The sequence below is a fragment of the Nuphar pumila genome, chromosome 1, assembly GCF_984573655.1.
Source record: "Nuphar pumila chromosome 1, dmNupPumi1.hap1.1, whole genome shotgun sequence".
In the NCBI taxonomy this organism is placed as follows: Eukaryota; Viridiplantae; Streptophyta; class Magnoliopsida; order Nymphaeales; family Nymphaeaceae; genus Nuphar; species Nuphar pumila.
Genome location: NC_143249.1, coordinates 153,005,532 through 153,022,719, shown reverse-complemented (window position 1 = coordinate 153,022,719; position 17,188 = coordinate 153,005,532). Strand labels below are relative to the sequence as shown.

At 35.3% G+C, this 17,188-nt stretch overlaps 2 protein-coding genes across 2 annotated transcripts in view; one reads left to right on the top strand and one right to left on the bottom strand.

The window, feature by feature from the left end:
• The window catches only part of LOC149849228 (uncharacterized), a 48,179-nt gene extending 46,830 nt beyond the window's left edge, over window positions 1-1,349 (top strand). The window contains exons 6-7 of the mRNA XM_089999015.1: window positions 115-443; window positions 914-1,349. Of these exons, the coding sequence (XP_089855141.1) occupies window positions 115-443; window positions 914-1,006 (422 nt within the window). The 3' untranslated portion in view covers window positions 1,007-1,349. The remainder of the gene's footprint in view (window positions 1-114; window positions 444-913) is intronic.
• A 6,647-nt stretch (window positions 1,350-7,996) lies between these two features.
• Window positions 7,997-17,188, bottom strand: part of LOC149849227 (alanine--tRNA ligase-like) — a 150,274-nt gene continuing 141,082 nt past the window's right edge. Inside the window, exons 14-23 of the mRNA XM_089999002.1 lie at window positions 15,110-15,253; window positions 14,956-15,027; window positions 14,753-14,828; window positions 14,532-14,674; window positions 14,316-14,424; window positions 14,043-14,230; window positions 12,222-12,311; window positions 11,955-12,140; window positions 8,403-8,597; window positions 7,997-8,237 (exon numbers count right to left, since the gene is read on the bottom strand). Coding sequence (XP_089855128.1) covers window positions 8,154-8,237; window positions 8,403-8,597; window positions 11,955-12,140; window positions 12,222-12,311; window positions 14,043-14,230; window positions 14,316-14,424; window positions 14,532-14,674; window positions 14,753-14,828; window positions 14,956-15,027; window positions 15,110-15,253 — 1,287 coding nt within the window. The 3' untranslated portion in view covers window positions 7,997-8,153. The remainder of the gene's footprint in view (window positions 8,238-8,402; window positions 8,598-11,954; window positions 12,141-12,221; window positions 12,312-14,042; window positions 14,231-14,315; window positions 14,425-14,531; window positions 14,675-14,752; window positions 14,829-14,955; window positions 15,028-15,109; window positions 15,254-17,188) is intronic.

Below are 17,188 nucleotides of genomic sequence, written 5' to 3'. Positions count from 1 at the left end.
TGATTTGTCTGCTTGTATTCACTGGAAAGCATCTTGTTTCGATGTGGTTGACACTTGCAAAACATATTTTCTGTAATATTTTGTCCCTAACCATGATTTTTTCCACCATTATAGGCTTTAGGGATCACTCAGTATACAAAGGTCACCAGGTTTTCCTCTACAAAAGAGCACAAATATTTGTGGCAGACCTGTGGGGTGCATTCAGAGGTCATGGATATGGAGCATTTGCAGATATTGGTTCTCTTACAATATTTGCAGACTACATAGTTCCAGCTATTCTTCGTCAACATGGCGTGCTGAACTACAACCCCTCTTTAGCTCAGGCTATAGACTCTAATTGCCAAATAGGTCCAGGTTCTGAAGCAGAAGTGGAAATACGTGCTTGCTCTATTTACGCTGCGGAAAAGATGAAGGATTTAATTAGGGCTAAACGTGGGCAACGGGTATGTTTTCCTGTAGTTTATCATTGCTTCTTTTCCTTTTCTTTCTACTTCTAAGGGCCTGTTTGTTTCATTCCCATGAAATGAGAAAAGGCTGAGCTGGCAGGGAAAACTCAGTCCTTTCTCACTTTCGAATGAAACAAACAGCAGCATGGTGGTTTGGATCAGGTGATATTGAAAATCACCATATCCACCACATATCCCTGTATGGAGGGCATCTCCATACCACTAAGTTGTCCTGGTGGTATGAAGATGGCCTTGAGGAAGCCCAAAGGGGCTCCCATGGTGGTACCACCATGACGAGTGATTATTGAAAAAATCACCACTGATGGTGATTTTCAATATCACCTGATCCCAACCCACAGCATAGAGGGATAGGAATGGGATGACTTGGCAGGCTGAGTTGGCAACTTTTCCTTTCCCCAGCCACTTTTCATGTCATTTTTTTCGAATCTCAACGTCTCTTTGATCAGGTTCTGAGTGTGGAGTTGGATCTTTGGCTCTGGGCCTTGGGGGTTCAATGTCAGTCTTTACAACATCATCGTACACTCTCGATATTCTATTGATTGGTTTTGGAAAAGATTCTATTCTATGTGAGTGATTTCATGAAAAAGAATCACGCAGTTGCTTCAGGAAACTATTAACTACTGGTGCTATAACTCATCCCTCATCACTATTGGAGTTATTCTAAAAGGGTCAACGAGTACCCTTTAAATTTTGTTAGAAAATGATTACATCATTAGGAGTTACAGTGACTGAATATTTAACTAGGATGATATTTGTCATTAATTGAAACATTGGGTACCAATTCATTTTTCTTATGCCTCCTTCCGTTTGTCCTTTATTGTAAGCTTGTAAACTACAATATTTAGAATAACATTTTGAAATCAGAAGTATGATCCTTGTATATATCCTGAAAGGGCATATGAGATCCTTGTGAAATATAGCAAACCGTGCATCAAATCATAAAAATTGGTTCACACTAGTGGTGAAGTCCGGGAACGAGAAAAATACTTTGTATTCTATAGAAAAGTTAAACTACTCTTTATTGCCTTAAAAAAATTAATTAACTAAATGAGAGTGCGGCCCCTCGCAGAAGGCTTAAACAAATAAATAAATGGTTTTATTACAGACTCAATTAAATAAATAAAATAAATCCTAATCTAAAAAAAAAGAAAAAGATCTTCAGTGCTTGAGCTTCTTGTCTTTTCCTTAAATAGTTATGATATTTATAAGGGCTCTCTGAGGGGCCTGAAGGACTTTTTGAGGAGACTTTTTTGGGACCTCAAAGGGCTCTTCGAGGGCTCATTTTGGGGCTCACTGCATGTCTGAATGTTTTTATGTAAAAATAAACAGGCAAAACACAAAAATATGATAGAAAACTATAAGAAATTTAAGTGTTAGTTTTGAGAAAAATCACAAAAACACTAAACAGGTATGAAATACACTACAAGACAAAATAGCATAATTAATTCTATAACTAACATTAAATAACTATGAATCAAACTAGCTAGAGGATAAATTAACATAATTAATTAATTACTTAACAAGAAACAAACTATGGGATTAACTAAAAACAAATAACAAGAAATTAAGCTAATTAACTAATTATCAAAAGAAAACATGAACCATAATGAAATAAACTAATTTAATGTGAAATCCTATCCAAATTGAATTTAAAAAGAAAATTTAATTGACTAATTAATCAAACAATAAATAAACCTATCTACGAAAATCGATAATTTAAGTGCAAGAATATAAAATCGGCTAATGTAATTAAACTAAATTAAAGTAACTGATTAATTTTTAACTATTCTAATGACATAAACTGAAATTAAACTAATTGAATTGCTAAAAAAATCCAGATTTAACATGGAATTAAAACTAACCAATTACAGAAATTTAAGACTACCTAAATCGGCTAAGCTAATTCTATCCAAAAAAATGCTAATCAATAAATAACAATGAAATTAAGATGTAAATACTAAAAATATAAATTTTGGAAATTTAAATAAACTAAACTGTTTGTTGAACACAAGAATTAATTCTACTCTAATTTGCTTAAATAAATAATTAAAAGAATCAATTAACTATCTATTCTACTTTGTCGAACAAATAATCTAACTATTCTATAATCAAGACAATTCACAAGAATCAATCAACTAAATTAATTTAACATGTTAACGCAAACTAATTAAAAAAATAAACAATTAATTATTTTGCTAATAACTAAAAAAAATGTCAAATAAACAAAAACACAAACAAAAAAAATGTTATTTAGTTAATACGATTATTTTAAGTTATTTCTAATCAAGCTAATTCCTAAAATTAAACTAATTAACTAAAAAAATAGCAAATAACGTGAGTCAAAATCAGAAACTAAACTAAACCTACTATTATCTACTTACACACAATCCAAGAAAATGATTATTTTATTATTTTCTATTTTTTTCTTCTTTTCCAAAATGTTAAACAATGGATATATGATATGTTGAAATTAAATCATGCAATATGCCTTGAAAATAATAAATATCTAACTATACTACATGCTATGAAACTAAACTATGGAGAAAGGGAAAGAAGGAGAAATTGGTTTTTGCCTATGTAATCGAACAAACTCTGCTCTCTCTCCGATAGAGGGGATGCTAGGAACCGACAACGATGAGGTTTAGAAGAAGTGAAAAGCATAAGAAGCAAGAAGACATGTAGGAAACCGATCAATCGAACAAGGGGAAGAAAAGAATAAAGGGAGGCAGAGAGGAGAGAGAGAGGGGGGTGCAGGCTACAGAGGAAAAAAACATTTTTCTCTGACCTCAAAGATTCTATTTATAGTGTGTGATTAGGTTTTGAGAAATTATTTAAAAAAGAATCCCATAAATTTTTAATATTTCCTAAAAGCCTCTCTTTTAAAAAGTAATTTCTAAAAACTTAATTATTCTCCCCTAATTACTCCAATAAGGCTCAAATTCCAATTTTGATAAAAACATGAAAACCTTCGCAAATAAGCATTTTTAATCAATCATCGCACATGATCATGCATGAAAATATATGGATTTATGCATAAAAATTATGCATGATCATTGGTGTCTCTATGACAATTTCCTGACTCGTCTTTATAATAAAGGATAAACAATTTTCTACACAACCAAATTCAAGGATAGATGTAAACAGGCAGGAAAAGGATACTCACATGAAATAGAATTACAAAAAAAATAGAATAGGGTATTGAAAATGCAAAAATGACTTGAAAATTGTGACATTGTTTCCTAGTCATCTTTATAATACAAGATAAACAAAAGATAAAGAACCAAATTTGAGGATAGAGGCATACCAAATTAAGAAAAAAAAGGCAGAAAAACATGACTCACATGAAATTGAATTAAACAAAAGAATGAAATTGGCTATTGAATATGCAAAACTTGAGAACCATGTCATTGTTTAACAAAATAATTAATTCATGTCATTCTTTCAAAAAATAATTGATTCAACTATTAAAAGGAGTAAAACTTGTACTTACCAGAATATCTCACCATTGATGATGTGTCAAACACTCAAAAACTCACTTGGATGTATTGGCATGCGATGGAGATAAAGCAAGAATAATGGCACCTCGCCGCATAACTTGCCAGAAAAATTGGTTGGGAGAAACATATTGAGGAACACAGAATCCTTGCTAAGAACCCTAATTTTATGCAGAAATGGACCTCATATCTGAAATAGAGTGTTGATACATACAAAGCATCACATTTAATGCTTGTACAGAGGTTCATAAACATTACACATGAGGATAAAGAGATTCACAAAAACGTCATGAGAATATTTGCAAATCTCATGTTGAATATGCAAATATTCAGAATGTCTCCCTCTGAGGTCAAAAGTTTCTCATGTACAACGGATGTTCGCGAGTCTTCTCACGAACATTAGGAGGACAACTGCAAATATGTAGAGGACATTCACATCTTAATTATATTTGATTTGCATTAATAGGAGTCTTGCATATAACACTGCAAATAGGAGACTTTTGCAAATGTACCTCCAGACTTTATGCGATTTTAGTTAAAGGAGGTTTGTATGTTATGTGTGCAAAAGTCGTGACGTCTACAAATGTGTGATGCAAACCTGTAATAAAAAAACATGCAAAGGTATGGACGTTCACAACACATGTTTGCAAAAGTTGGGACATACATTTGTAGACGCATATCCAAACTTTATGCGATTTTAGTTAAAGGAGGTTTGCATGTTATGTGTGCAAAGGTCATGATGGCCGCAAACATGTGACACAAACCTACCAAGCTTGATTTAAAAAGCATGTGAATTTTAGGGACATTCGCAACACAGATTTGCGAAGGACAAACATATATTTGTGAATGTATGTCTTGACTTTAAGTGAGTTTTCAGTTAAAGAAGGTTTGAATGACGTCTGCAAGAATGCTAGGACTAACACAAATGTATGAAGTGGACCTGCTAAGCTAGAACTTTTCAATTCTAGAAGGTTAATATAGGGCTTGCGAGCCTCAGAAGATATGTGCATTTGATATGTGAATCTCCTTTATTGGGATTCAACTTAGCCAAGTTCACAAATTCTTTTATATGATTTCTATAAAGTCTGTGAAATGTTCATGTGAATCTCCTTTTTATTGAGATGTTGAGACCTTCAAACAACGTATGTATCTATCGCATGAGCATCAGCATGTTCGCCTATGCAAAGGGTAAAAATGTTCTAAAAAAGTTAGAAATCAAAATTTTGGGTATGACAAAGATTTCGGCAAATTGTGAGGCATTTTAGAAATCACACAATTTTACAAGGACACTACAGTTATTTTATATATATATATATATATATATATATATATATATATATATATATATATATATATATATATATATATATATATGCAAACATGTTAAATGAGTTTTTCGGCTTTTCCAGTGCTTTTTCGCCATTCTGACCTCATATATGTGTTCGACATGATCAATTTACTAGTTATTGACACCTAGATTGTGTACTTTTGCTAAAAAATATATTTAGAGCCTAAAAATGTACAAAAGTATTTGACCATTGATTTTTTTAACCTTATTAAAACTCACCCATGTGTCAAAATTGAATGCTCCAAGAGCTTATCCCCATAAAATCAAGTACATAGATTGCATATGTATAATTAAAATTTAAAATTAAAAAAAAACCCTGAAAACCCGTTTAGCATGTTTGCATCTATATATATACATATATATCTAGCCACTAGAATATGAGAACTGAAATATGAGTACTAGAAATGGGCATTTCCAACACTTTTTTTTCAAATCCAACCATGTGGATGTGCTTAGCATGGTGAATTTGCTAAGAATCAACCATTGGACCGTGCATTTTCGATGAAAATTTATGATTTTTGAATGCTTGGATATTTATGAAGATTATGAACTATTGATTTTAAAGACTTCAAAAACACCTTGTTTATAAATCAAAATTAGATGATTCAAGAGAGGGTTCTTACAAAACCAAGCATGTTTATCACATCCGTATGGTTAGATTAAAAAAAAACAAAACAAAAATTCCATGAAAATATGCCAAAATTTCATGTAGATCACATCTGAAACATTTGATCTAAAAAAAATAGAATTTTTTTAAAAAAAAAGTGATTTCTGCTCATTAAAAGTGGTAGCTGCCTGTCCACTTTTGGCTAGATAGAAGTTGACATGCACACGGTGAATGATGCACACACATCTCGCCGATACAAAAAAACCTTTTAGTGGTGCTTTGAAGATTCGTTTAATGCGTGATGCATGATTGAGGCTCAGTGCACTTCCACCACTGTCTAGCCAAGTGAATGGTAGGCAGCTATCTCTCTTATATATATATATATATATATATATATATATATATATATATATATATATATATATATATATATATATATAACAATTGAAAAAATGATTGCATCCTCGCTAAGGCTCTTAGTGGAATTGAGACCTTTAGTATCACGAAAGCGTCCTTTTTGTATTTTAAAGCATTTTTTTTGCCTGTTTTTGCATGTTGACAGTATATCAAGTGTGTGCGATGGTTGGTCAGCATGTGTGCGTGCCGTTTAGTCAGCTATGGATTAAGCAACTGCCACTTTATCTATATATAAATAAAAGAATAAAGATTATCCTGCCTCCTTTTTCATGAGATCGGTCACCGTTAGAACCATCCAAAATTCATACTTCTAGGCATTTTATGCTTGATCTAAAGGTCCCAACAAAACAGGGACCTTTAGCAACGCTTCAAAGGCCTGAAGGCAATTTTTGTGTTTTTTGGATAAAAAATGTTGAGCATCCATCGCTCAACGTGGGTACAGCATGTCTGGATTGAGCAACTACTACCCACTATATATAGAGTATTTGCTACCCTCGTGGTCTAAAAACCATGCGAAGTCATTTTGACTAAATCTGACCTCATGGATTTGTTCACAGCATGGTCAAAATTATTGAGTTTTTTTTACTCTTGTAAAATCTAACATATACTTCAAACAAAAATGATCTAAAGGCTAGTTTTTACTAAACTAAATATGTTATCACATCTAGAGCGCCAGGTGCAAAGAAATTAAAAAAATAGAGAGAGATTCTTCCTAATGATTAAAAGTTACAGATAATGGTGGTTTCAATATTGGAAGACACGTTTACATAGCTCACAAATATGTTCTACATGGCGGCAAACCTAGGTTGGTCACCATTTGCTCCAGATCTGCTTTTAAATCGTGTTATATATAACATTGTAGAATAGTTGGAATGTGTCGGTGAAAAAGAGGTTATTGTTTCCATTTTTTTTTTAAGAAATCGGTTTGAGTTTGCCTCACCCAACTCAGGTTCAGCTCAGCTCATCACTATGAATAAGCTGAGCTCGAACATGCCAAACTAAGCTCGTTTGGCTCATTGCCTAAAGCCCGCTGCCTCTCATCTTCACTTAGGCCATCGCTGGGCATGTATTTGCTCCGTGTTCTTTTTCTTTGAGACATGATTTTATAAAGAAAAACTCCGGGGGAGAGGGTGGCTTGGTAGGAAGCGATTAAAAGTAAACCACTTTAACATCCTTATACGTGAGTTCAAGTTTTCTTGCACTGACTGCAATTCTGGCATTCTGTTGCTACCACAATTTCATGCTAGAAGGCTTTTTACTTGAAAGCACTTTAAGAAAGAAAGAAGCAAGACAGCCGCAACACGTACAGTAACATATGCAGGGGGTTGTAAAGGTGTTGAGTTGAAGACCCCGGATCAAACCCTGCTGGCGCACTTTAAGAGGTAGGCCACTTAAGGCAGGGTGGTCGTGCCCTGAGGTTTTCCCTCGTCATCAAAAAAACATATGCAGCTCACAGGACAGCACTTTCATGCTCATTTGCAATATTGACATGAGCAGCTTGCTCATTTGAGAGTACTGATACAGTGGCCAAAAAAACAGAACAAACAAAAGCAGGCCTCCATCATGTGCATACTGTAGTTGCAAAATTCAGGGAAATTGTGGATGTGCTTTTGGGAAAACTTGCTTCATGTTGCATATGGCAGCAGCGAGATCTAGAGACTTATTTTACGTTAGGTCAGGAAATCATCACTTCATTTAAACACATATAAATATGAACCTAATCATGGTACATGCATACAGAAAAGAAAAAATCTGTTACCCATTTGTGATAACAAAGAATTAGTGCCCATATAGATGGACAGGTTCCCTTGCCATCAATTCTAAGGCTGGCTGCGTCTCAACCTCATTGCCACGAAGTTTGTCGCAATATCGATAGCCTCTTCAACACGTGATGTATCAGTGCCCTGTCATACAATCATGGCAACACGATTAATAAGAAAAGGCAAAATCATTAGGGCCCATAGTCAGAAACCATCTATCTTTGTGAATGATGCATAATCCGAGCTTGCTCACTGAGAGAATTATTGGTTTTTAAAGGACAAGCAACTGCATCAGGAGAAAATTCTCACCTGGCCTTGCGCAAGTCCAACTTGGACTCCACCTTTGCCTTCACTTTTGCCTCCACCCTTTCCTTGAAGTGGCTCCAAAGCTGCCTTCAGCCAGTCTACTGCAAGACCTCGTGTTTCTTCACATTCAGGCACACCCGCACATACCACAGCCTTGTTAGAACTCTCATCCGTACTAAATACCATAATTGACATACCCTGTTAATCACACATGAAATACTGTTTAAAATATGCTGGAATCTTATAAGCAAAAGAAGGCATATAACAAAAGAAGTCTGGACGAAGAGCAAGGTTGTAACTGTTTGGACATAGATATTGTGAATCTGAGCTTATCGAATATAGGGCTGGTAAAGGACTCAAGCTTGTGTTCTTTGGTTCAAAAAAAGGCTCAAGCCCGTCCAAGATTACTCCATCATTAATTGCCTGGACAACACACACACACACACACACACACACACACATATATATATATGAAAAGCCATATCTGTTTTGCTTTTATTTCAGGTATTTAAGTAAAAACATATGTATCCAATCAAAAACTTTAGCGTGGGAGTCACTGTTAGATATTTTGCCATGTCGGGTACGGATACGGAGAGTACGGCACGGCAATTCCAAAAAATGTGAGTGCAGGGACACGGCTATATATATATACACACACCCCGCACCCCCGCACCCAAGTTTTTTTAAAGTGTCGCATGGCAACATCTGCCCGCACCTATATGACAGCTAGATTCTAAAATATATACTATATACTGAAAATATAATTCTAAATTATAAATTAAATACAAACGTGTATGTTCGGTGGGTAAAATGACATGTCTTGGTGTCGACGTGTGTCGACATGGGGATACTAGTATCAACACGAGGATACATGTGTCGACACGGGTACGAAAGGCAAAATGGAGTGTTCGGGTACCATAGACATTTTATAAGTTACTTTAGAGGGACCTGACAGATTCAAAGCTCAATGATTCACTTTTGACAATATAAGAATTTGTGTGGACTATATAAATTGAGTCCAGGTCTGACACTTTTGACCGCCATAAAATTGAGTCCTTTTTAATCAGGTTTAGTGTTAGCTTAGTTGCCAAAAGCAGCCCCTAGGTGCCGCCTAAGCGGGTTAGGCACAGGGCCACCGTCTAAGCTTATGGATATAAGCGCTAGGGCCCTATTTTCCCGCCTAAACTGTAGGAACATAGTTGTCATTTTTTTTGTGTTTTTCTTCTTTTCTTTGATTTTTTTTTCTTTCCTCCCACCCCAAACCCTTTCTTTTTTCCTGTCCTTTTATTCTTCTTCTTTTTCTTTTTCTTTTCTTTTTACTTTCCCATTTTTTTTCTTCCCCTTTTCTTCCTCCTTTCACCCCTCCACCTTCTTCATGTCTTCCATCTTTTTCCCTTTTCTTTTTTTCCTCTTTTTTTTTCCTTTTTTCTTCTTCCTCCTCTCGCCCTCCACTCTTCTTTCTTCTTCTTCTTCCCTTTTCCCTTTTTTTCTTATCTTTTATTTTCGGTTTTTACTTGTATGTCTATGTTTTTCACACACACATAGGGATGACAGTGGACCGGGGGAAAGCGGGGCCCCGCCCTGCCTTGCCCCGTTTGGACCGGGGATGAAGGGTATGAAACGGAGATGGAGGCGGGGACAAAGGTTAAAATTCATCCCCGTCCGGGGGTGGAGGCGGGGATGGACGTGCACTTTTCCCCGCCCCGCCCCGTCCCCGCCCCGATCCCCGCCTCATCCCCGTTTGAACCGGGGATGGAGGACATGAAACGGGGATGAAGGCAGGGATGGAGGATAAAATCCATTCCCCGCCGGGGATGGAGGCGGGGGTGGAGGATAAAATCTTGAGGCAGGGCGGGGGTGGAGACCTTGTCCCCCACCCCGCCCCACTGCCACACACACACATATATATATATATATATATATATATATAATGTTTTGTGTTATGAAATTTTGTGAATTTTGTTGTGAAAAGCCTCGAGAGGCGCTCCACCAAAAACCAAGGCGAGGCGTAAAGCGTAAGCCTCAAATAATTTTTTAAAAAACTTTAAAAAATATCTAAAAATACAAATAAACAAAGAAATGCTTTATTGATGAAATAACAACCAATAAGAAATAAAAAATCTCAAATAAGTACTAAAAAATATGAGATTAACATATAAAAGTAGCTAAAAACTGATTACATAACTGGAAAATATATGAGATTAACCAAAAAAAGTTAAAATATACTAAGAAACTGATTACATAACTGAAATAACAGGAAAATATATGAGATTAACCTACAAAAGTTAAAACATATGAGATTATTCTAAAAAATATGAGATTAACATATAAAAGTAACTAAAAAAATGATTACATAACTGGAAAATATATGAGATTAACCAACAAAAGATAAAATATACAAAGAAACCGATTAGATAACTGGAAAATATATGAGATTAACCAACAAAAGTTAAAATATATGAGATTATTCTAAAAAATATGAGATTAACATATAAAAGTAACTAAAAAACTGAATACATAACTGGAAAATCTATGAGATTAACCAACAAAAGTTAAAATATACTAAGAAACTTATTACATAACTGAAATAACTAGAAAATATATGAGATTATTCTAAAAAATATGAGATTAACATATAAAAGTAACTAAAAACTGATTACATAACTGGAAAATATATGAGATTAACCAATAAAAGTTAAAATATACTAAGAAACTGATTACATAACTGAAAAATATATGAGATTAACCTACAAAAGTTAAAATATATGAGATTGTTCTAAAAAATATGAGATTAACATATAAAAGTAACTAAAAAACTGATTACATAACTGGAAAATATATGAGATTAACCAATAAAAGTTAAAATATATTAAAAAACTAATTACATAACTGAAATAACTGAAAAATATTCGAGATTAACCAACAAAAGTTAAAATAAAGTAATATACTAAGAAACTGATTACATAACTGGAAAATATATGATATTAACCTACAAAAATCTTGTTGATCATGTCTCAGAAATCTTTTTGTAAAAAAAAAATCTTTTTTTTTGCGCCTTGAGGCACATAGGGCCGCGCCTCAAGGTGAGGCGCACCTTTTGCACCTCAAGGCGCGTTTTTGATAACACTGATTACAATCATACATTTATTACTAAATTATTTATTGTAATGTTTATGCTTTTCTTGAAGTTTTAGTCTTTTGGTCCTACCCAAACCGACTAGTCCCGACTAGTCCCGCCTAGGCCCCGATTAGTCCTTTTAGGTGTTCCGACATGCGCTTTTGACAACTAAGGGTGTCAATAGGGTCCAAGCCAAACCTGCACGGTTGTAGGGGACATCGGACCGACCTAGGGTCAAATTTTCAGCTCAAGCTCCACCCATAATATCTGGGCCAGCTGCAGGACCCTACCTGACCATTGATATCCCCATTCAAGAGGTCAAACGAGATGGCTGAACAATCACAATGCAACTGTATCAACTTAACCAGGCAAGAGTTTGAAACCCATGCACAGGAGTTCAGAGAGAGAGAGAGAGAGAGAGAGAGAGAGGTAACAACCTTCTGTTTCTCCAAGACTTTATTAACTGCCTCACGGACAGCAGTAGTGTCCTTGCCAACTTGAACACGGACGACACAAAAAGATTTTCCTTCTGATGCAGCAGCCTCTGCTATCTCAGTGGCCTTTGCAATAGCTTTCTGCATATTTTCTTGACCAATCTGTTTTTGTGCCTTTCTGATCCGATCCTGATAAAAGAAAATTTAATTAATTTGAAGCCGCCTGACAATAAATGAAAATGTCATCCTAAAAAAAACAGTTTTACTCACCTCCAGATGGGAGATCTTGGCTCTAAAGTCCGCTTTCATAGCAGCAGGAATAGTTGCTGCATCCAACCGGCTCTTCAAAGATGCTACTTTCTGATATGAAAATTGAACTTAAATATTTTAATACCAATATGTAACAGCTGAATCTTTTTAACAAGTACCAATATGTAACATCCAATAGACAGAACAGATGCATCGGAATAATGTATGAAGAACACAACTGAAAGATCTGCGAGATTGTCCCAGCAGAGCTAATTGAGTTGAAAGTTTCCAGCAAACTCGGGGTGATTTTCAGCAGCAGCATAGGTTGTCTAATGCTATAAACCATCAGGCATATCACAGAATGAGTACAATTGGATGCACCTCCCCAGTGACTGTCATGAATAGGGTAAACATGTATCCAGTATGGTAGAGAAACTGGACAATTATACCCTCCAGAATTAATTTTTTTAAGGTTTGGCTGGATAATTGTCATATTCTCCTGAACTGACCACCTATATCTCAAATATACCTGCCTTGTAAGAACCATGTACTTGTGCATCACGTATCAGGCTCAGGCCTACCAATACCAAGTAGTGGAACGAAAATCATTTCAAAAACCAAATATAGGTGCACCAAATATACTTGAGAAACTTCTACCATATATTAAAACTCGTTTCATACACATCAGAACTTCTAGGATAACCTTCAATGGGTAAGAATCTTGGGTGTCATATGAGGTGTTGGAGAAATCATGATTATCCAATAAACAAACTCAAGAGGGCTAGATGTTTGTGAAAGTTTGCAGCTGATTATGGACTTGTAGAGCATTCCCATCAAGCCTAACCAGCACCTCAACAAGCAAAGTACAAAAATGTTGGAGAATGCTACAAAATTAGCAAACATGGTATCCTTTATGCAAACTTTATCCTAAATTGAAATTTGTCCCATGTAACCCTACCATGGATTTAACTTATAACACCATCATATCAATGATATATGGAAGCTAATGAAACTCTGCATTCGGAAACTTATACATGATACTTTTATCTATATAAAATTAACTATATAACACATGCCCCAACCTTTGATACAGGAAATGTATGCTGAAGTCTAATGGTAAAAGATCTCCAGACTCCAAACATCATGGTTGAGAGAAGGGGAGGGAAAAAAAGAGACCTTTCAAACCAGGAATCTGACAAGTATTTCAAATAGAACTGATAGAAAAGTTTAACTCTGCACATACAATAAATACATAAACAAAAATAAATTAAAAAGAAAATTATCCTAGAAGTACAACAAAGAGATATAGGAGGAAGAGGAGGGGGGCAGGTGGTGTTGGTGTTGAGGTTGTGTGGCAAAGAAGGGATTGGAAGTAAAGATGAGCAGGGTGGGGTTGAAAATAATCAAAACTATGAAGGAGATTTGGAGACAGAAAGCAAATGATGATTCATGGTTAATCTAAGTCTTTTTTATTTTCTGACTTATAGACTAGGTCCTTATTGGACAGCCCCTGCCTTCCTGGGGCTGTTTTTGAGATGTCAGGCAGGTGGGTCTGGAAATCTCCTTGAGACTGCTTTTGGAATATCAGACAATAGATGGGTCTCAATGAAATTCCCCAATATCTCTCTTGGTGCACAAAGAATTTTCCTGAATATGAAATATGGCCACTACACAAGTATCTTTTCTAGAATTAAAGCACAAAGGAAATGTCAAGATAAAAAAAATGCAAAAGAATTTAGCATCTAGGGCCACACAAAGATCACCAGCAAAATTTGTTGAACTTCCATTCCAGAGGATTTTGTAACACAAACTATAGCCTTGAGAATAGAAACCACATAGTACCTTCTCTAGCAAAGTTAGTTCCGCCTGGGATGCCTCATCTATTTCCTGATCAAGAAGGCGAGCCATCTTCATTGCCTTTAAGGCACATTCAGTTGTAACGGCGGTTATCCTGCGTACACCCTTGGCAATACCCTCCTCAGACAATAAGGCAAATGCTTTGGCTTCTCGTGTATTCGATATATGGGTTCCTAGTGTAAAAAGAGTCAATTTCTTGATTTAGTGAAATAAGACAACCTTCATAAATTATCTGCAGAAAGCAATAAGAACACTTACCACCACAAAGTTCTGTAGAAATTGAGAGCCACTCCCTGTTATCTGGATCAAGTAGGATATCTTCTACTTTACGGCCAATTGAGACAACCCGAACTGGATCTGGGTATACCTGTGTTGTGCTCAAATGCGTGAATATTACAAAATAATAGTAACATTATTAGCAGATCAGTATCTAGTTGAAACTTGCATGTTCAAACAACTGTACTCAATTTTTACCTCCCCAAAGACAGCACGTAGACCAGCTATTTGCTTAGCATCAGCAAGTTTCGTCTCACTTGCAAATACATCCAACTCATCTTTTATCTGATCATTTACAATCATCTCAATCTTTCTCAAATCCTCTGGAGAAATAGGCTTTACTGCTCAAAAGCACCGAAAGCTCCTGATCAAATAATGCACTAAGCAACCAATACAAAGATAAAAACACAAAATTTTACCGTGGGAGAAATCGAATCGTAATTTTTCAGGTAGGACAATAGATCCCTTCTGATCAACATGATCACCAAGTACAGCCTGGACATGGAAAGCATGACAAACAGATATACTGAAAAACATAAACCAGCAAACACCATCCAAAAGGAACAATGACCGTTAAACTCAAAGTTCTAAATGAGGAATTTTTCAGGCAGGATCTGTATACCCTAAGAGCAAAATTTAACATGTGAGTGCAGGTATGGTTAGGGGCAATAAGAGTGCGTCTTCCATAGTCAACCTGCTTATATCACCAAGGGCGGAAATGTTACTAAATATAAAACATAGAATAAAAAAAAGCAGAGAGCATGTGCTTTTCATACCATACAATTCACTTTGTCCCCTATAGAGAATGAGCCAGTCTCCTCGACAATCAAACCAATGTGAAGGACAAAACCTCCATAGATTTGAACATTGCTAACTTGGAATGAACCAGATGAGCCTTTGAGAGATCCAGTATCATATATCTGAATGAGGCATAAAGAAAAAATTGCACGTTTACACACACTGACTGCAGTGCAAGTTTACCTCAATAAGGTAGAACTAATTGAAGACAGGCAAATTTTTTAAAGCACACATTAATAAGCTCCCTTGTCATTCAAATTTTCAAGTTTCAGCTTCCCCCTCCTATTTCAGTAGTAGCCAAACTATTTGCTAAAATAGCTGATCATCTTACTCATATGGGCCCCAAACAAAAAATTTTAATGACATGGCTTGTGTCCCTAGATAAGAAATTGGTTAGACAATCAAAGATTCAGTTTTGAAGGGTCTCACTATATCATTAAAGAACCAAATGCAGAATAGGTTCCTACATCAATCCTATCTGTTTCACCCAGGCCATCATAAGGATTCTATGGGGAGAAAAGGAAATTGAGAGAGAGAGAGAGAGCATGTGTTTGCAGACAAGAAACAAAATGGAGAGAAAAGAAATGACCAAGTAGTTACCCGATGATGGAGATATAAGGATGCAAGTGTAATGAAGCAAACTTCACAAGGTACAAGATATCTAAACAGGCACTAAGGCCAAATACAAGTCTCAAAGACGAAGCTTAAGCCACTAAGGGCTAATACAAAAGCAGAATCTCACAATCACAAGAGAACACACATAAAAAAATAATATTTTTATGAATAAAATGCTCTTAACAAGCATACCACATAATGGAAAGAGGCCCATATAAATACACAATGTGAGCTAGATGGAAGGGAGCCTCACACACCCCATGCTCTCTCTCTCTCTCTCTCACACACACACACACACACACACACATCTCCTTTCACATGCTATGTAATATCTCGCAATTTTTTCACTATTTTTAAATTTAATAAATATAATTTTTTTTTAAATAATAATATTTTGATGTCTAAAAATTAAAACAATATATATAATAATAAATAGTGGCTGACATTAAATGGATCTTGATATAGATCTTGGACCCATTGCCAAGACCCATGATCCAGTTGTAATATAGATCTTGGACCCATTGCCAAGATCCATGATCTAATTATAATATGAATCTTGGACCCGTTGCCAACATCCATGATCCAGTTGTAATATGGATATTGGACCTAATGTCAAGATCCATGATCCGATTAAGATATGGATCTTGGACCCATTGCAAAGATCCATAACCCATTTAGGTTAAGTTAAATTAATCTTTATTTTTAAAACTGAAATTTTATTAGTAAAAAGATTATTAGAAAGTGATAATATATATAAGAACCTTGGATTAGAAAGACTTCTATTTCCATAAGATAATAGTGTTAAAATGTACTCCATATATATATATATATATATATATATATATTACATCAATACCCGATAGGGGTATTTTTGTACTTTCACATAGTTGTTTTAGAAAACAACTATTTTTAATTTATTTTTTTGATAAAATGTAATTTCATTTTTTATTATTTTTATTTTATTTTTTGCATTTTTTAGGAACCAAAGGGGCTCCAACCATAGAGTCGTGGGGGGCTCCCAACGACTCCAAGGGAGCCCCCTTTTGGGCTCTTCTTTTGAGGCCTTTGGCCTTCCTTTTCCTTCCACTCCCTCTTGTATAAATAGGGGTGAACCCCTTGTATGTATGTATTCTTGAGAGCTCTCTCTCTTTTCAATAAGAGGCTTTTTATATTGTTGCCTTCTTAAAGGTTTATGCTTGTATTGTCCCTTAGTGGACTTATGATATTCTCTTTTATTCATTGTTGTAAGTGCTTATAAGCACTCTTTATATTTCTGCAATATCTCATTACATGGTATCAGAGCCACTCGATTCTTGAAGGAAAAGCGTGGTTCGTGTATTTCATATTTTGTGTATCTCTTCTCACTTCTTGGAAACATCATGGAGGCAAAGATCGACCTATCCTTCAAGCTCAATGGAAAGAATTACATGATGTGGGCATCG